The 19,374-nt window shown below is 53.7% G+C and overlaps 1 protein-coding gene and 1 long non-coding RNA gene across 2 annotated transcripts; one reads left to right on the top strand and one right to left on the bottom strand.

Annotated features, from left to right (window-relative positions):
• Positions 1-49: 49 nt before the first annotated feature.
• Positions 50-788, top strand: LOC127054315 (uncharacterized). The gene is made up of 2 exons (XR_007775205.1): positions 50-151; positions 263-788. It is a non-coding gene; the product is annotated as an uncharacterized LOC127054315 (long non-coding RNA).
• A 3,391-nt stretch (positions 789-4,179) lies between these two features.
• Positions 4,180-19,145, bottom strand: PAOX (polyamine oxidase). The gene is made up of 7 exons (XM_050960198.1): positions 18,960-19,145; positions 16,675-17,164; positions 15,246-15,445; positions 8,876-9,131; positions 6,513-6,625; positions 5,602-5,759; positions 4,180-4,647 (listed from the first exon to the last, which is right to left on the bottom strand). The coding sequence occupies exons 1-7, from the start codon at positions 19,120-19,122 to the stop codon at positions 4,498-4,500; spliced, it is 1,530 nt and encodes a 509-aa protein (XP_050816155.1). The 5' UTR covers positions 19,123-19,145; the 3' UTR covers positions 4,180-4,497.
• Positions 19,146-19,374: the final 229 nt, after the last annotated feature.

Raw genomic sequence — 19,374 nt, 5'->3', positions numbered from 1 at the left:
GGGGCGGGGCTTTGTGACGTGTAAAGCTGGGCGGGGTTTTGTTGGGGGCGGGGTGGCAGTGGCTGCGCCTGTGTCACCAGAGGCGGCCTAAGGTGTGACGGCGGTGCGAGAGCTGCAGTTCCGTGACGGGGGCTGAGGGCTCGGCGGGCTGGTTGGTACCTGGGGCGGAGTGAGGGGCCGGGGTACCTGCGGGCGAGCCGGGGCAGGGCAGGGCACTGACTCCTGCGCCCATGATTCACACCGTCTCTCTCTCTCCCCCCAGGCAGCCATGGCAGATCCGCGCTGTGAGGGGCAGCCGGGCTGTGGCACGGGGAGCACAGACTCATCCCCTGGCCTGTCGGGCACGTCCCCCCCTGCTGGGGCAGCTCCCCCCGCCAGGGCAGCGCCCCCTGGGCCAGGCACCAGCCCCCCTCCCAGGGCAGCTCCCCCCGTGACGCCCCCTGTCCTGGCATCAGCACCTGTACAAGGCAAAAGCTCCCCTGCCAGGGTAGCTCCCCCCACTCCATCGGAAACAATGCCCCCCATGCCAGCTGAGGAAACGCCCATGCTACCGCTGGATGATGTGCGATACCAGATCGCTTGCACCAACTGGTACTAGAGCTGTCCAGCTCCACAGCATCTGGAAGTAAGTTGCAGACCCGCTGCGCCAGGCACCCAGTGATGCAGATGGACTCCATGTCATCGTCCCCAGCAGCTCCAGGAGCACCTGTGTTACTGCCCTTCTTGAAGATGACATCCTGCTTACTGCTGCATCTGACACTTTGAATAAAGAACCAGGGTCAAAGCTGTTCTGTTCCTGCTCTTCTCTCTGGCTACTAGGCTCCCAGTGCTACCAGCCTTCGTGCTGATATCCCCAAATCACGTGGACAGTGACCCCTGTCATAACCATGGGGCTTTACTCCCTTCACCCACAGAAACTTTCCTTCCCAAGGGGCCATATCCCCTCTCTCTGCCATGCACACGTGTCCTGTCTTGTGCTTTATACACTAACAGAGCATGTACACACAGTGTGCTGACTGCACAGCTTGCCATTTTCAGAGTCAAATCCACTTTTTGCTGGATTTATGTTTCTCCCCAGCAAAAGATATTGCTTTCCCAAAATTCACCTTCCAACTCCCACCTCACCCAATTGAGTTACAGAGTTGTTCCACACATAAGGCCAGGTTTTTTTTTAATAATGGTGAGTGCATTCCCTCTCCCACCTCTCTAATACTCAAAGACAGCCACAATCTTTTTTAAAATACTTGCCAGAAAGCAAGTGTGAATAGCAGGAGCCCAAACTATGTGAGGTTTGCAGAGCTGTGAGTGACTGCAAACAATGTGAAAACAAACCATTGTATAGGCTTAGTTGGAGAAGTTAGGACTGCCTCTATCATCATTTTTGCTGCTCACTTCCTAAAGTGCCGAGTAAAATAATTGCCTTTAGGCAACATTTGTCCTGTTGCTAGAAGTGTGAAAAGAATGAAATAACCAGCATGCAGGCCTCCTTCAATGTTGCCAATGCCATGTACACAGGGAACGCAGAAAAGCATGCCTATGCACAGTGGTATGCAGTAAGATTCCTCCAGCCAGCACATATACATACTCTCACATGATGGGGAATTGCCACAGGGTTGGAACGTGGCTCACCACTTCATTGCAGTAGCATTTCTTTGGGTTTGCAGTGGCTTAGCTGGGAGCAGCGCTGGGCTCCCATGTGTTCAGATCTAACCAGAGTTGGTCTACGAGGGTTTAAGTGCACGTCAGATCTGAACTTGTGCAATAGGGCTGAAAATAGCAGTGTAAATGGTTTTCAAACTTGATCGCACCTCCCTTCTTTGTGGCTGTAGTAGTTTACGCCCCCCCTCCCCACTCTGAGTGCTGCCCTGCAGTCACTGCTCTGCGACTGCCCAGCTCTAAATGTGTTAAGTGAATTTTTTTCCCCTAAAGCGTCTCATGGCCCCCAGAATACATTCTGCACCCCCAGTTTGAGAACCTCTGGGGTAAGAAGTCTCTATCTCCCCGCTGGGCAGAGGGAGGGGAAGGTGGCACTGTATTCAACTGACAGAATGGCAATGCATTACAGTTTTCTAAGAATTAGGGCTGGGGTTGAGAGTAGTTGCCCGAAACATGCAACTGTGTGGTGCCAAGGCCACTGGAAGGAGGCTAAGTGGTGGTGTTGACACCTCATCCCCACTCAGAGATAAAGGAGGGAGGAGTGGTGGGACCACCCTCATTGTGGATGGCCAGAGCCTGTCTGGCATTGCTTGAGCTCATTTCTAAGTTATAGGCGACAGCCTCACCAGGTCCATTGTGTTCCAGCACCAAGAGGTGCAGTCTCACTTCACAGCAGCTTGGCTGCTGGCCGCAGAGGCTCTCTTCGCAGCAGGCTGAAGCTTGGTCCTGATAGGATGGGGCACTCCTCTGCAGTAATTTACTGTCTGGGCAGCTTCTTGTAGCAGATCCTCTGATGAGTCTGTCCTCCTTGGGAGGTTGCACAGTAGCTGGCAGTTCAGTGTGACCAGCTGGCACTGCACTGGGAGGGGGACAGAAGGGAATTGGGGTTTCTGGCTCAAGAGCAAGGTGATGGCTGTGGAATGGAATTGTTCCTGGTGTCATTTTAGACAGGACAGTATCCTACATCAAAGCTGGTTGCTTCTTTCCTTAACCATCACCCCATGCTAATTTCAGACCCTCCCTCCTTCCCTTTGCCAAGCATCCAGAGCAGGCCTCCCTCCTGGAAGGGCAAGGAATTAGCTCCCTCTTTTGTCCTATATTGTTCCAATGGATTTGCTTCCCCTCTCCTCACGCCTACAATCTCCTCCTTTCCCTGCTATCTCTGTGCTGGAGGATCTTCCTGCCAGCAGCCTGGCCCTCTAGAAAATGAGCCCCTACACCCTCCTGTAGTTCAGTTCTGCCCCACCCCCATACACCCTACATTGCGATTCTTGTCAAGACCTTGGGCTTTGGTGTTAAATCCACCTGTGTCCTCCCAGGGCTAGGCTGACTCCTCCAGCTCAGCAGAGTGCTGGAGGTGGTGTTCCTAGTCCCATCTTGCACAGTCACATTGCTGCGGGGGTCCCAATGGCTATAGGCAGAAACTGTCCTTTCCATGTCTCTTCTGATAAGTAAACTGAAGCCACTGGACAGCAGCTCTCCAGGATGAGAAGAGCCTCCACCCACTGCTGCATGTCTGCCCCTGCTAACTCCACCCTTCACTCCATAACTTTGGCAAAATCACTAGTCCTGCCATTCCCACCCTTGCAGCACTGCCTGAGCACCCCACAGCCTCATCTGCTGTTGTCTTGGCTCTTGCAGCTCATCTCCATGGCCTCTGGCTAGTATGTGGCTTAAATCAGGACAGGTTGAGTGGCTAACAGTCCAGCTGAAGGAACAGTCAGAGGAAGTTTAACCTGGCACCAATCTTTTCCAGGGAGCAGACCAGCTGAGGCCAGACTGTGCTTTCACACTCCAGGACGTGTATAAGATTCGTGCTGGTGTCTCCTGCTGGCAAGGGGAAGGGGATGCTCAGGCCCCAGGAGCTGCTCTGCTTTGAGCAGGAGCAGCACTTTTCAGGCCTTTGGGCACCAGCAACGACAGCCAAGTGCTCCTCTCCCTCCTGTCTGCACAGTCACAGGGATGGGGTGAACGAACTCCTAGACACTATGGCTCAGGAGACGTGGCTGCCCCTAGGTTTCCCTTGGGCTGTATTACCTGGACTCGCTGCTGGTGTCTGTGGGGCAGGCTGAGGAGCATAGCATTCAGCTCTATTCTCCCCACATCTTGGGCGCAGGGCCATACTGAATGCAGGGCCGCCAGGCCTTTGAGACACTGACACTCCCCCTCAGCCAGGCAAGGATCCACACTTTTTTGCCCCGGAGGGGACACCAGGGGAAATTCAGCCAGCAGTTTCACACAGCCCTTCCATGGGCTGACTTCCCACCCTCGCAATGGGAATGTCCCACTGCAGAGAATGGGACTGGCCCATTGCTTTCAGCGGGGCTTGTGGGTCACACATTTACACCGCATGTCTCATGAGTGTTCAGGGCTTGAGACCTGGCATGTGGGTCACAAGTTTACAGTGGCTGTCTCAGGAGTGTTCAGGGATTGAGTCACGCATTTACACCATCTGTCTCAGGAGCACCCTGGCTACCGTGTTCCTCAGGAGCATGCAGAGAAGACAAGCTGCAACCGCAAAGCCCTAACGATAGAGATTTATTTGTTACTACTGACAGCACTCCATTGCATAGTTAGATGGCATTTCAATTCCCCAGTCTCCCTCGTCCATGTGGGTGCTGCAGCTCCCAGTGCTGAGTTCAAGTCTACTGCCACCCTGCCTCTAGTCTGATCACAGGGAGATCAGAGAGACAAGCCACAAAGAGTGGGCGCGCCGGCTAGAGACGAACTAACCCCTTTCCCTTGGCAACGGCGAGGGACAGAAGGAATCGGAGGTTGAGGAATGAGCTGGAAACCAGAAGCCACCATATCCCAGCAGCAGGGAGAAGCGAGCAAGTGGCATCAGAGCCGAGGCTTGTGCTGGTGGGATTCAGACGTGTCATACAGGCTGAGCAGACGGTCGGCCTCCCGCCAGCCCGACAGAAGGGCCCCATGCGTAGTGGAGTAGAAAGTCCGGTGCGTGGCTTCTCCAGCAAAGAGAACCTGCAGCGGCTGCAATGGGAGAGCAGAAGCAGGCGTGAGCACAGCACTTGCAAGGTTAATCACACTGTTCTTGGACTCATGCGGAAAGGCGGCTGCATGCCCCTTTCAGGGATAATCCTCCAGCTTCCCATAGGACGTGTGACGTACACAGAACCGAGGAGGGGGACTACCAGGGTGATCTCCACTGCAGCCACAGCTTTGTGCATGCACTGCACTACGTACACCACACCTCCCATGGAACTTCCCATGCTGAGGACAGCAAATGTCCCAGTGACCTGCCCAGGGTCATGGTGCCTAGAGCATTTTGTTGAGCCATTCATAAGGGCTTTGCTGCAATATACCCATGCCCTGTAGCTTCATTATGGCTGGGAGAGGCCCAGATCCCACATCCTTCTAGTTTAGCTCTTGATGAATGGGGCTTTGTTAAGCAGTGGATTCCCTGGGTATTTCAATGCCAAGCTGCCCTCCCCATTTCCCTTGGCACATGCGCCAATGCTGTAGCTGTCATTCTGGTGCTGTGCTGCAGCCAGGGATTCGGCATTTTTGCCATCAGCACATCTAGCCCTGCTCAGAGTTGACAAATGCCAGCATTTGGTGTGTCATCCATCCCCTCGTTAGCCCTGCCAGAGCTCCGGATGCACTAGTGCAAGGGGGGAGATTTCCCCATGGCGGCGAAGCCTGTTTCAATGCCCCGTGCTATGCCAACCAACCGGGGAGAAACACTCCATCCTCCAGCAGAGGGGGACAATGCACCAGCTAGGTCCTGACAGTCAGACCAGAGGGAGCAGGGAGAGATGGTGGAGAGAAGACAGACACCAGACAGGACCGTCACAACCAAACAAAGGCAGCTAATTCCCATCTCCAGTCCCCCACGGCAACTGCAGTTGTTCACCCCGCGGGCCATGCAGACAGAACACTATGCTCCTTTGCTACCGTACCCAGGTGTGAAAGTAAAGCCATTACCCGGGGGTCAGCTGCGTCCTCGGGAAGGGGTTGAGCCAGTGCGTCAATGTCATCTCCTGAACTGCCGACAGCCACATAACTGTAGGAGCCTCTGGTGTAGGGAGCGCTGTGCCACTGAGATCGCATCACCTTCTTCGGCGGGGCGAGGTGAGGATTCCCTGCACCACAAACACAGCAGCTGAACACCCGGCAAGGGGACCTGCATCTCAGAGCACAAGCAGCATTCATAGGGCATCAGGTGCTAGAACTCTATACAGACATGCAGAGCTGGTTTGCAACTCACCCTAGCAACCAGACCAGGTGACTCACATTAGCTCCAGTTCAGGATTATAACAGGGCTTCAAAGTGAACAATAAGGGGCCATGCAGGAAGGGGTAATTTAGGATCCCACCCAGCATGCAGGAGCTGTGCTAGCAGATGAGGAGGGGGATAATGCCACCTGCTTACGCATCATTTACAAACCAGGACATGGCTGAAGAGCCCAGCTCACTGTTCCACATCCTGCAGGCGCCTGCCTCCACAGTCAGCTCTGCATAGCAATGCAGGGCCTTGCATTTCACCTAATGCAGCAAAGTTGGAATCTCAACAGCTGCCGTCACCCCAGGCGAGCTCTCCCCTGCGTGGTGGGTGGCTCGCTTCCTATGGTGGGACTCCGACGGCGTGGAGCCCTTGGCTTCTGGTTCATGGCCTCCATTTTCAAAAGGGACTAGTGCTTTTGGGGGCCTCAGCTGGAGGCACCAGGGAGAGGCCTGATTTCCAGAAGGAGGGTGCTCAGCACTTGCTGAAAAGCAGGTCCTTTTAATGGAAGTCAAACTGAGACCCCAGGCAGCGAGGCCCCAACATCACTAGTCCCTTTGAAAGCTCAGGCCAATGAACTGAAGAGTTCACATGTGGGCCAGTAGGGGGGGTACCTGTCAGTTTATGGATGACATCAGTTAAGGCCGTAAGAACTGCAGCATCACTGAGGGTCTCCATGTACTCAGATTCCTTCCCAGCAATAAAGCCACAGAGGACGTGCCCATACCTAAGAAAAGACAGGTGAGCAGCTTCATTCCAGAGAAAGGATCTGCTAGGCATGGTGGGACCCTGGTACAACTAGGTAAACAGCTGGGGGCCACAACTCCGCTGAAAGCAAAGATGGCTGCTGGGAATCTGGCAATGTTAGGAAACCTGCAGGCTGGTGCTTCAGCCAGCAGGGAAACTGAGGCACAGCTGGCAGGTGCTGTGGCCCAAAACTCCCAGGTGTGGTGAGTCACTGGTACAGGTAGGAAATAGCTGTGGGCCTGGACTTTGCTGGGAGCAGGGCAGACTCAGGGTGGCAAGAAAGCTGGTTTCATGCTTTCAGGGGTGACAGAACCCTTTGGACAAATACCATGACAATGGAGGGGTGGGTGGAGTGAGTTGGAAGGTCTGATGGGAGACAGCGTAACCTATGCTAGTGGGTGTTAGGGGCTCTTAGGGCCACAGTTGCACTCTGCGGCTGCTTGGCAGAGCTCTGAGCAGCACTGGAGCTGCCTGTTGGCAGACTCAGAAGGGCAACACTGAACTAGTGATACTTGGCCCACTCTCAGAAAATTCTCTGTGCTGCTACAAGGACAAGAACCAAGGGTTTTACATAAACAGGAGTGGACAAATCAATTCTGCAAGGCCTGGTCAGTAACATTAATTGCCCTGTATTCTCTGGCATCCTGTCCACTTAGCTGGTGTGACAGACCCAAACCAGTGGGGTACAGGAGTCTGGTAGAGGGCAAATATACTGGCCACTGGATGAGTAGTTTTCTGTTCCCTGAATGACCAGAGCAGGGGCTGCACTAGAGTAATCAGGAACCTGCTAGAACCAATTAAGGCAGACAGGCTGATTAGAACACCTGCAGCCAATCAAGGCAGGCTAATCAGGGCACCTGGTTTAAAAAGAACAAGAGTACTTGTGGCATTTTAGAGACCAACAGATTTATTTCAGCATAAGCTTTCGTGAGCTACAGCTCACATGCACATCTACCAACGTGATATATGCCATCACGTGCCATATGCATTGGCCAAACCGGACAGTCTCTACGCAAAAGAATAAATGGACACAAATCTGACATCAGGAATCATAACATTCAAAAACCAGTGGGAGAACACTTCAACCTCTCTAACCACTCAGTGACAGACTTGAAGGTGGCAATATTGCAACAAAAAAACTTCAAAAACAGACTCCAAAGAGAGACTGCTGAACTCGAATTAATATGCAAATTAGATACAATTAACTTAGGTTTAAACAGAGACTGGGAATGATTGGGTCATTACACTAATTGAATCTATTTCCCTATGTTAAGTTCTCCTCACGCCTTCTATGGGTCATCTCAATTATCACTTCAAAAGTTTTTTTTCTCCTGCTGATGATAGCTCACCTCAATTGATTAGACTCTTCCTGTTGGTATGCATACTTCCACCTTTTCATGTTCTCTGTATGTATAAATATCTCCTGTCTGTGTGTTCCATTCTATGCATCCGAAGAAGTGAGCTGTAGCTCATGAAAGCTCATGCTGAAATAAATTTGTTCGTCTCTAATATGCCACAAGTACTCCTGTTCTTTTTGCGGATACAGACTAACACAGCTGCTACTCTGAAACCTGGGTTTAAAAAGGAGCTCACTCCAGTCAGGCGAAGGGGAGCCAGAGGAGAGGAAGTGTGAGTGAGGAGCTGGGAGCAAGAGGTGCAAGGAGCTGAGAGTGAGATGCTGTGCTGCTGGAGGACTACGGAGTACAAGCATTATCAGACACCAGGAGGAAGGTCCTGTGGTGAGAATAAAGAAGGCGTTTGGAGGAGGCCATGGGGAAGTAACCCAGAGAGTTGTAGCTGTCATCAGCTGTTACAGGAGGCACTATAGACAGCTGCAATCCACAGGGCCCTGGACTGGAACCTGGTGTAGAGGGTGGGCCCGGGTTCCCCCCAAACCTCCCAACTCCTGATCAGACACAGGAGAAGTTGACCCAGACTGTGGGGAAGATCACTGAGGTGAGCTAATCTGCCAATAAGCGCAGGACCCACCAAGGTACAGGAGGAACTTTGTCACACTGGGTACTGACAGTTCTCAAGGGGCTGAGTGGGTAGAGTTTGCGGATGGCTCCAGTGAGAAAAGGCCACAACACTGCCATGAACCAGTCCCTTGAATGACAGGGAAGTGTGGGACTGGTGTGTGGCACTCTTGTGAGCTGAACTGTACCGTCTGTTCTAACCCAGAGCACCCCCAGAAGCCAGTTACCACGCCTCAATTCAGGCCCCCACATACCGTTCCGGCGGCTGGAGGACCAAGAAGACGATAAGTTTTCTGAACCAGCTGGCCTGCAGGTCAGTCCCAGCCTCAACCAGAGGAGACTCGTCCTCCCAGACAACCTCGATCAGCTGGCAGTCTGGTGGCCAGAACGGCTGCTCAAACTCCAGGAAGATCTTGTTGTTTGTCCCGAAGCCCAGCTGTCTAATGGCGTCTGCTTTCCGGGGAGGCAGCGGAGGGTCGATAAAGGTCTCATGATGCTCTTTAAGGAACCCTACGAACATAGGCAGTGAGTTACATGGGCCTGTGGTGCCCATGCTCCACCACTATTCAGGAATGTGGGCCAGGCTCCACCAATGTTTGGGCTTATATTGTACATACATTTTGATATGAACAATAGGTCTGTTCACAATTGTCCATTAAGCATCAACTTGAAGGGCACGCTTAACCTTATTTCTTAAGGTAGCGCAACCCTGTGTCGTGAAAACAGGCTAAATTATCAAGGTGCTTTTGCAACGTGCAGTCTTCCAACAGTCTGCATATACAATGATGTGGGACTGTGATGGAGACCCACATCATTTTCGTCATTGTCTAAGCAGAAGGTTGAAAGTCTGTGTCATGAATTCACCCGCTCTGCACAGCTGCATCTCTTACAAGTATGGCCCTAATCCGGCTTCATTTGAATGGCATCCGTATACTGTTTGAGTGCCTGAGGGGAAAAACACACAACTTCAATTTGGTGGTCAGTTTGGGGTATGATTGTGTTTAGCACAATACTCGATTACTTTATATTCTTTCAAGTAAAGTATATAATTGGTTGTATAAGCGTACAACAAAATATAATGTATTGAAGCAGGCAAGTGCTGCTTCTGACTTTCCACTTCTAAACTGGCCCTTGCAAACTTGTGGCGCTTTTTGATCAGTCTGCAAAAACAGTTCTGAAAAGATGATCTTTATATTTTCTATGAAGGCCGAATCAACATTTAATCTGGATTCCAAGACTGGAGATACGCATTGCGTGGTTTTACATCACACAAAAAATCCTGCTGTCACAAGGAAGTGGTAATGAAGTATGCTGCTCTGCAATCGCAGGTAAATATTTCCGCACTGATGTCAGCCAGTTACAGAGAAGAACCACAATCAGCTAGGAATGCACTATACAACATTTTTAACAGTGTTCAGTACCTAGCTCAACAAGGCATAGCATTACGTAGACATAATGAGAGATTCAACTTTGATACAGCCCTTGTTGCTATACAGTACAGATTTAGAGGAACTGAGACAGTGGCCTAGTTGCACAAAATACAAGTGGCTGTCACATGAGGTTTTTAACAAAATAATCGAAACAATGGCAATAATGGTGCTAAGACAAATTGTGCAAAAGATAAAGGCTTCTAAGTTTTACGCCATTGTAATGGATGAGCCAGTCATGTGTCCAGTAAATTTAGTGGGGTCCAAGCCAGAGTGAAGGCTTGAGAGCCGACAGTGGAATTTATGAACTGTGCTGCACATTCCCTTCACCTTGCCACGCAGGATGCCCTGCATAATATTCCAGAATGTGGTGATATGTTTTCAATGGTGAAAGAGCTCATCAATGCCCGCAGGCAGTCATCAAAGCGTATGACAGCATTCAGAGAGTTTCAGAGTGAAGGGGAGCCTTCTTTACGACCACTGTGCCCAACAAGATGGGCACTAAGAATCAGCAGCATTAAATCACTGCTCAACAACTAAGAGGCCATGATGAACTGCCTGGATGAATTTAGTCACTCTTCAGATTAATTTGGCTCAAAATGCAGTGGATTCTTGAAGCAACTTCAATCTTTTTCAATGTACCTTACACTTAACAGTTCTTCTGAAATCCATGGGTTCTGTAGAAAAAGTTAATGCAAAAATTCAAAGCCCAAACGTGTCATTGGCAAGCATTATGAAGAACGTGTTACAAGAGGTGTTGAGTGGGATGCACATCGACTCATCATACAATCACTTCTGGGAAACAACAGCAGGTAAGGCAAGAAATCTTTATTTACTTGACCCTACATTCCTGAGAAAACACAAGCCACCAAGATGACTTGACCAAGGAAGCCTTCCTCACACTTTCAGTGACCCCAAACATATTTTCATCAAACGTATGTCAGGATCATTGATGCTTGCAAAGTTGTAATTGAAGAGAGGTTTTCAACAGAAAGCTTTACATTCCCAGTAAAATTGGAGAAGCATATAACTGATGCAGTAAATGGCTCAAAACAGGACAGTGTCCCAATAAGTGACGCTTTCCATGGTGACATTAACATGGAGAGGCTCTCTCTTCATTTAGAAATGTTGAGTGATATTTGCAGATCGAGAAATTGCCAGTTTAATTTGGTGAGCGAAGTGAAGCAATTTCTGAAACAAAATGAAGGCTTGAGTGACGTTTTTGTCCAAAGTTACAATTCTCCTGAAATTGTGCTATGCAATTCTGACTACAACCTGCACTGCTGAGCGATCATTCAGTTTCCTGTGCAGACTGAAAAATTATTTGCGAATGACAATGGGCCAAGAACATCTAAATCACTTGGCATTTCTGCACATTCATAAGAACTCTACCTCTGATTGGACATTGCAAGTCTCCTGGATAAATTCTTTTCAAGAACCAAACGACGACGAAAAGTGTTTGCTGCCTCCTGAATGCTGAAGAAGGGATCTGACTCAGGGGAGAGAGCAGGACTTTGCTGGACAGGCTAGATTTAACCCCCAGACTGACTGCAGTTAGCCCTGCCCCTGCTTGGCTGGGGGCGGGGCAGGAAGCCATCCATCCAGGGCCCTACCATCGGGAAGACAATGGGCTTGGGTCATGTTTTGCTCCTGTAGGATAGGCAGAGGCTGAAAGAGCTTTAAAGGGTGCGGTTCTTTGCTGCAGAGACAGCAGGGATGTCCCGTTTGGGGGAGCACTCCTTGGCTAGCTGAGATGTGGATGGTGCATTCTCAGCCTTTCACATACTCAGCTGGGGTGTGGAGAGCTTCCTTCTCCAGTGCTGGGCTGAAACAGGAGACAAACAGCATTTTTAAACAGCTCCGAGTACCATGGCCTTCCCCTTAACCAGCTAGGAGGCACTGTCTGGAGGCCCTGCCAGGGCGGGCAGGACTCAAATGTCCCAGCCTCCTCCCAGCGCTGCAAACAGAGCCACTACCCTCGCTCTTCCTCGGCGGGTCCCCTCAGCTTTCACGCAGCTGCTCCGCATCCTTGCCAAGGGCTGCTCAGCAGGGCTGACAGCTCATTGTGTCTCTCCCTTGCAGGGCAGCCGAGAGGATTCAGGGGCCTGGGGCAAAGCAATTTTGGGAGCCCCTTCCATAAAAAAAAGTTGCAATACTATAGAATACTATATTCTCGTGGGGGCCCCTGCAGGGCCCGGGGCAAGTTGCCCCACTTGCTCCCACCTTTGGGCAGCCCTGCTCCCTTGCTGAGCAGCATGCGCTCCGCCCCCTGACCTTCCTAAGCTTCCTGGGGTTTCTGTTCCCCTTGTATGTGGTGAACTGGCACATCCTGGCTGCCAGGCATCTGTCCCCACTGAGATTATACCCAGCGTGGCAGCAGGGTTGATTCCTGGGCTTGGTCAGAGAAAGTTAAACTGCTGCTACCCCTGGCACTGCTGCAGCAGCCACAGCCAGCAATCCTGCTCCTCACGGTACCCTTGGCAGAGCTGCCTCCTAGCCCGTTGGATAGGCTCCACCTCACCTGGGCACTGGCACGCTGAGATACACTGCAGAAGGGGAGCTAGCCCCTCGCCTTGGTCTCTGCTACAGAGAGCAGACTGACCCATACGCGCCTCCTGGCAGCCTTACCAACCATCCCAGCGCCCTCCAAGTCTTGGCTCTTTATAAAAGACACAAGCATTGTTTGAAGTGGCCAGGCCACTTCTCTGCTCTGGATACATGGCTGTGATAGCCCGCGGTCCTTTGTCATTAACCACCCAGGCCTCTGTATAACTAAGCATGGCATGGATGCCACCCAGCACCAAAGTCTCAGCCTCATTCACAGCCTGAGCGTGCAGTTGCTGCAGGGAGACCAGGTCAGGGCAGAGGGACCTGGCTAAATTCCACACCCACCCAATTGCTCTTGGGAGTCAGTTCCGGTCGTGGGCTGTTGGCTGGGAGAACTCCATCCTGCACTGCCCAGCTGTCAGCGCCTCTGCTACAGCAGGATGGAGCTGGTGAGGGCGGGCGTGGCTGGCACAGCCCAGAGTCACATGTTTGGTGGGTGCTGAACAGGGTGGATACAAATCAATGATTTAAAAAAAAACAAAACAAAAAACAAAAAATCTGATTTTTTAATTTTAAATCAGATTTTTTTGATAAAATGCTTTTTGAGGAAAAACCTACCTAAAAGTTAGTTTTAATTAAGATACATTATTGATCAAAGATATCTCATCATGGAATAGGGATTATAAATTCTAATTCTATAGTAAGAGACAATATATTCATGCAATGCTTAAGAAAAGTTTTGTAAATGAGCTCCAATAGTTCATGGGTTAGGGACTCAATCTTATGTGGTTCCAGGGGCTTCTGTATTGATTATTTAGGTTAATCTTTCTATCTACCCAATGGGACTCGGTGCTCAGTCTAGAAGATATCATCAGAGATGCTTAGTTTTGCAGTTCTCAAACTGTGGATTTGTGTCTCCAGAGATAACATGCTTGTTAAGAGCAAAAATGTTTTTAATATATATAAATAAATATATAGAAGTGAGAAACAACAGACCTCAATCCTATTGTTCCTCTGCAAATTTGTGTACACAGAGTCAATCCCTTACCTCTCTCTAAAAGTGAAAAGTTTCAGAAAGTTCAATGAGGAAGAAGATTGTTGGGGGCGGAATAGATCTGGACAAGGATAAGAAGTCTGGAGATAAATGGGAGAATGGAGGGACAGGAAGCAGAAACAAAAGTGAAAGCTGTTTGAGCAGCATATTCCAGAAGTCTTGAGGTCTTTCTGAGTGTAGCCTTCATTGATCTGAGATCTACCATACCATTCTCTCACTAGAAGGGAAAACCTATAAAGCAGCAGGCCATAAAAGAGACCCAGTTTGGGAATATTTTAATGAAGTTCCTCTACCTGTGAGTAAGATAGACGTGTGCAAAAGGCAAACAGTGCAACAAAGAAATGCAAGGCCTGGTTTCCCAAATGAAGTAACATCACGAGAAGTGTTCCTTCTCAGGAAGAAGCTGCGGTGAAGATGATGAAAGGAACATGTCTGAACATGCGGGATCTTCAGGTTGGTAACAACCAACAAGAATGCACTTTTATGTAGAAATCCATGATTAAAATCGAATCTCCCTGACTAGTGATTTGATTTAAATCAAATCCACCCTGGTGCTGAAGCAGCAGGCACAACATGTGCCCAAGTGCTGGGTCCGCAGGCACCTCATTGTCACATTGCTGCGGCCACTGCGACCCACTGCTGGTGTCTGCGATCATCCGGCAAGGGGCAGGCCTGGATGGTAGGAACCCGTGAGCCAAAATAGACAATCCATCAAGGGGCCTCCAAAAGCGAGGCTGTCTTCAGGGCCCCTGGTGAGACATGCAGCCATGTGTCTGCCCACAGGGGCCCGGCACACTGGGTCTCTGGGGTGGGGGAGTTCTCACATCTGCCCCCTGCGGGAACCAGCTGGGGGATTACTGATCGGGTTCACCCAGCATCAGGGCAGGGATCTGCGTGCCCTTCCGGGCCAGCCCTCCCCATGGGAAGCCTCTCAAGTCTGACTGGCTAGAAGGCTTTTCCCTCAGTGTGCACATGGGCTGCCCCCATTTATCCTGCCACTCCCTCTGGGCGTGAGTGCTGGAATGCCCTCTGGTACTGCCTAGCCTGTGCTCTCTGCTCAGCTGGACATGGGCCCCTCAGCTTCTTTGGGAAGTATAGAGATACCACCCAAGGGGCTTTCTCCTCCTGGGTTTTGACACTGGAGGTTTGGGTCTTCTCTGCCCTGAGACACTCTGGGGCCAGTAGATCTAGCAAAGCGCAGCCCAGGGGACAGCTGAGCGAGGGGAACGGGATCTGTCGGACTGATCAAGCCAGCTTGTGTTCGTTTTACAATGCAGTTCGATTTGGTTTCTCTTGCACAGAGCCCCTTGGTGGGGGAGGGAAGGCTGGGTTATTATCAGAGCTCCTTCCTCCCTGGCGAAACACCCCGCAATGAGGTTTCACCAGGGCTCAGTTTGGAAGGAGAGACAATGCCACTGCTGGGACATCAGGGCAGAGCTGCCCTTCCCGTGGGCAGAAGACAAGCCAGTGAGCCCAGGCAGGGCAGGGCCCAGCCAAGCCCACCCACGGGGCAGCATCTGGTTCACCAGAGAGGAGCCACGGTGGGAACAGATGGAAGTGAGGCACTTGGGAGCAAGGGGGCGCGAGGCGGTTCACCTAGAGGCACCGTGATGATGACGTGATCTGCCAGGAACCTCTCGCCGTCCTCACACTCCACCTGGACCGGGAACGTCCGCCCCTCTTGGCTCTCCTCCTGGTAGGAGCCGCCCCAGCGAACCACCGTCACTGGCTTGTGGAACAGCACGCTCTCCTTGGGCAGTGAGGTCAGCATGCAGTCCGGCAGGCCTCCATAGCCGCTGCGGGAGAGGAAGCGCCCAGTGCCAGCACATCAGCCCGAGGCTCGCTGGGGGCCACTGGCCTCCTTCCCAAGCTCAGACAGACCCACACGCAAGTTCAGTTGCCTCCCCACAGGGAAAGGCCCAGAGCAGCCCCAGTGCCCCAGACCAGGTTTAGGAGAGAGGGGCAGCAGAGTGGGCTTTAAATCACCCCCTCTCTGCTCCCTAGAGGAGCCTGACACCCCCTCACAGCCCTCCTTGCTGCTGGAGCTGCCCTGGACTACTGGGGTGCCCCAGCACGTGGGCAACTGAATGACTGCTTGGCTCCCTCTGTGCAGGGCAGACCAGAGAAATACCCAGAGAGGGAAGCAGAGGAGTGGAGAAGACAGACACACAGACGGGCACAGGCATGCCAGTGGAAGACACAATGCATGAGCATTTCCACAACTTTCTAGGGGTGTGGGGGGGCCTCCTTTTACAGCCAGTGTTCCCCAAAATGGCACCACCACAAGGACCCCTGCCCCCAGGGCTGATACACTGGGCTCCGCACCCTGCCACCCAGTGAGCTGGCAGTGTTATTACCGCTTTGCACAGACATAGGGGACAAGCCAAGCATCTGGCAGTGCAGGGTAACACCAGCCCGCCCTGGACACGCCAGGGGCCACTCCTACCTGCTGAGCGGCACTGAGCCCATGTCCCTCGGCTCGGCAAGCCACAGCACACGCTGCCCTCTGGGACAGCGGCACAAACAACATTGTGACAAGGTCGCTGCTTCCTGAGCAGCCAGGGCCGTGCTCCCAGCTGTCCGTGGACACAGCCCTATGGAAACATTCCCCTGCCTGCATTCCCCGTTTTAAGTCACCCTCTGGCTCGGGAAAGAGCTCTCAGCTCCTCCTAAACAAGGGACGCAGCCCCTGTAATACTGGGCCCAGTGCAATACCTGCAAGAGCCTTTCCCACTGCCGTCCATGGGAGAAAGCCCAGCTCGCCTTCCCCTTGCCAGCTCCAGGCTTGGGGGGCAGCTGGGACTGCAGGCTCCCTGTGCTGCGGGCAGAGGGCTAAGAGTCAGTCCTTTGCTCTGCACGGCTGTTTTTAAAAGCGGAGGCTGGGCTATTTGTAAAGCCTGGAAGGGGGAGCTGGGCTCTCCCACTCTGCGGGACTCTACTTAGGATGGGCAGATGCTGCGCCAGGTTGCTCTCACAGCCTGCAAGCGCTGAGAAAGTACAGCCAGCCCCAGCTTGCCCCACTCACCCAGGGAAGGTGCAGTCCAGGCCGGGGAGCATGGCATACTCCCCAAAGGGCCCCAGCGCCACGTGATCCATGCTGTGGGTCCCACTCACGCAGCACTCCAGTTTGAAGTATGTGTTGAGGATGGCCAGCTTCAGCCACTTGGTTTCGTCGTCGTCTGTCCACTCCTTCACCTGCTGGGCAATCTCCTTCCGCAGATACTCGCCCACACTGGGCACAGAGACCTGCGGCATGTGCAGGAACTCACGCGTCTGGTCCAGCAGGGTGGAGAACAGGTTCCTCACCTCCTCCACCAGCTCTGGGCTCAGGACTCGCCCCGCGTTGGAGTAGAACACTGCGGGCAGGAGGGGGTGGCCTCCCACCTCGATCTGCTGGTTCTCCTCGGACATGGCTTCCTCGTCCAGCAGCCCATAGTCAGATGCCAGCTGGAAGACAGGGTTCTCCTTGGAGGGTCCATGGATCCAGTGTGCGCCCATCTCCACCACTTCACTCCCTAGGAGGCAGGGGAAACATTACACAGCACTGGTACAATCTTGCCCAGCCTGCTGCCCCCAGCCTGGCACAGCTCCCCACCCTCCTGCACCAGAGATGCCACCTCAGAGCCTGGCACAGACCCACACAGCCTGGCACAGCTCCCCAACCCCCGTCCCAGAGATGCCACCTCAAAGCCTGGCATAGACCCACACAACCTGTTGCCCCCCAACCTGGCACACGCACATACACACACATAGCCTGCTGCCCCCAGCCTGGCACAACTCCCTAACCCCCTGCCCCAGAGCCTGGCACAGACACACCCAGCCTGGCACAGCTCCCCCAGCCCCAGGGACACTGCCCTCCCCCAGCCTGGCACAGACACACCCAGCCTGCTGCCCCCCAGCCTGGCAGAGCTCTCCAACCCCACAATAGGTCTCATCCTGGTCTCTAACAGGTAGACACCAGCTTGGGTCCTCATGTGGGAGGGTTAAGAAGACCCCAGAGTGGTTGTTCTCACTAGTCATGATCATTTACCCACAGACCACTCAAAGGCAGAGATGGATTTCAAAGAGCCCCAGGGTGAATCCCCTCACCCACTCAATGACAGATGCTGGGATGCAGAACAAGAAGCAGCTGTACGCCACAGGGACACTGTCCCAGAGCCTGGTGCACGCGCACACACACACACACACACACACACACACACACACACACACACACACACACACCTCTCTCTCCCAGTCCGGCACAACTCCCCAACCCCTGCCCCAGAGACACTGCCCCCCCCCGCCCCCAGCCTGACACAGACCCACCCAGCCTGTTGCCCCCCAACCTGGCACGCACATACACAGCCTGCTGCCCCCAGCCTGGCACAGCTTCTCAACCCCCCATCCCAGAGCCTGACACGGACCCACCTTGCCTGGCACAGCTCCCTAGCCCCAGGGATGCCACCCCCCCACCTGGCACAGCTCCCCAGCCCCACAATAGGTCTCATTCTGGTCTCTAACAGGTGGACACCAACTTGGGCCCTCATGCGGGAGGGTAAAGAAGCGCCCAGAGTGGTTGTTCTCACTAGTCATGATTATTTACCCACAGACCACTCAAAGGCAGAGATGGGTTTCAAAGAGCCCCAGTGTGAATCCCCTCACCCACCCAATGACAGATGCTGGGATGCAGAACAAGCAGCTGTACGCCACAGGGACACTGTCCCAGAGCCTGGTGCGCACGCGCACACACACACACACACACACACCTCTCTCCCAGTCCGGCACAACTCCCCAACCCCTGCCCCAGAGACGCTGCCCCCCCCCGCCCCCCCCGCCCCCAGCCTGACACAGACCCACCCAGCCTGTTGCCCCCAACCTGGCACGCACATACACAGCCTGCTGCCCCCAGCCTGGCACAGCTTCTCAACCCCCCATCCCAGAGCCTGACACGGACCCACCTTGCCTGGCACAGCTCCCTAGCCCCAGGGATGCCACCCCCCCGCCTGGCACAGCTCCCCAGCCCCACAATAGGTCTCATTCTGGTCTCTAACAGGTGGACACCAACTTGGGCCCTCACGCGGGAGGGTAAAGAAGCGCCCAGAGTGGTTGTTCTCACTAGTCATGATCCACCACCCAAAGAGAGGTGCTGGGACAGGTGCAGGGCAAGAGGCAGCTGTACGCCACAGGGGCACTGCCCCAGAGCCTGGCCCAGACACACCCAGCCTGGCCCAGCTCCCCAAGCCGTGCCCCAGGGACGCCGCACCCCGGCCGGACACTGCCCCAGCCCGGCGGGTCTGGGCCTAGCTCCCCGCGGGGCCCGGCCGGTACCGAATCGCTGGGAGCAGACGCGGCCCCCGGCCCGGCCCGTGGACTCCAGCAGGCGCAGGTTGGGGAAGGCTCGGGAGCTGGAGAGCCGCTGCGCAGCGCCGAGCCCGGCGAGCCCCGCGCCCACCACCAGCACCCGGGGTCGGGCCTCAGCGCCGGCCTCCATCCCGCAACGCGCTGAGCTCAGCAGCGCCCGCCCCGCCGCCTCCTGAAGCCACCTCCTCCTGCCAGCCCCGATCCGCCCCTTCACTGCCTCCTCCTGCCCGCCGCGATCCTCCCCTTCACCGCCTCGTGCCCCCTCCAGCCCGCCCCTTCACCGCCCCCTCACCCGGATCCGCCCCTTCACCGCCCCCTGCCCCATCCAGCCTGCCCAGATCCGCCCCTTTGCCACCTCCTGTCTGCCCCAATACGCCCCTTC

This window comes from Gopherus flavomarginatus, chromosome 6 (assembly GCF_025201925.1).
Source record: "Gopherus flavomarginatus isolate rGopFla2 chromosome 6, rGopFla2.mat.asm, whole genome shotgun sequence".
NCBI classification, from domain to species: Eukaryota; Metazoa; Chordata; order Testudines; family Testudinidae; genus Gopherus; species Gopherus flavomarginatus.
The sequence above is the reverse complement of the archived record's forward strand: the minus strand, read 5'-3'. Positions and strand labels throughout refer to the sequence as shown.

What these genes read in the sequence shown, in the direction of transcription:
- PAOX (XM_050960198.1), bottom strand. Translation starts at nt 19,122, where the DNA reads ATGGAGGCCGGCGCTGAGGCCCGACCCCGGGTGCTGGTGGTGGGCGCG. An exon ending in TGTCATCCATAAACTGACAG is followed by an intron (nt 5,760 to 6,512) that starts GTACCCCCCCTA and finishes TTTGTGGTGCAG; the next exon opens with GGAATCCTCACCTCGCCCCG. An exon ending in AGGACGCAGCTGACCCCCGG is followed by an intron (nt 4,648 to 5,601) that starts GTAATGGCTTTA and finishes CTCCCATTGCAG; the next exon opens with CCGCTGCAGGTTCTCTTTGC.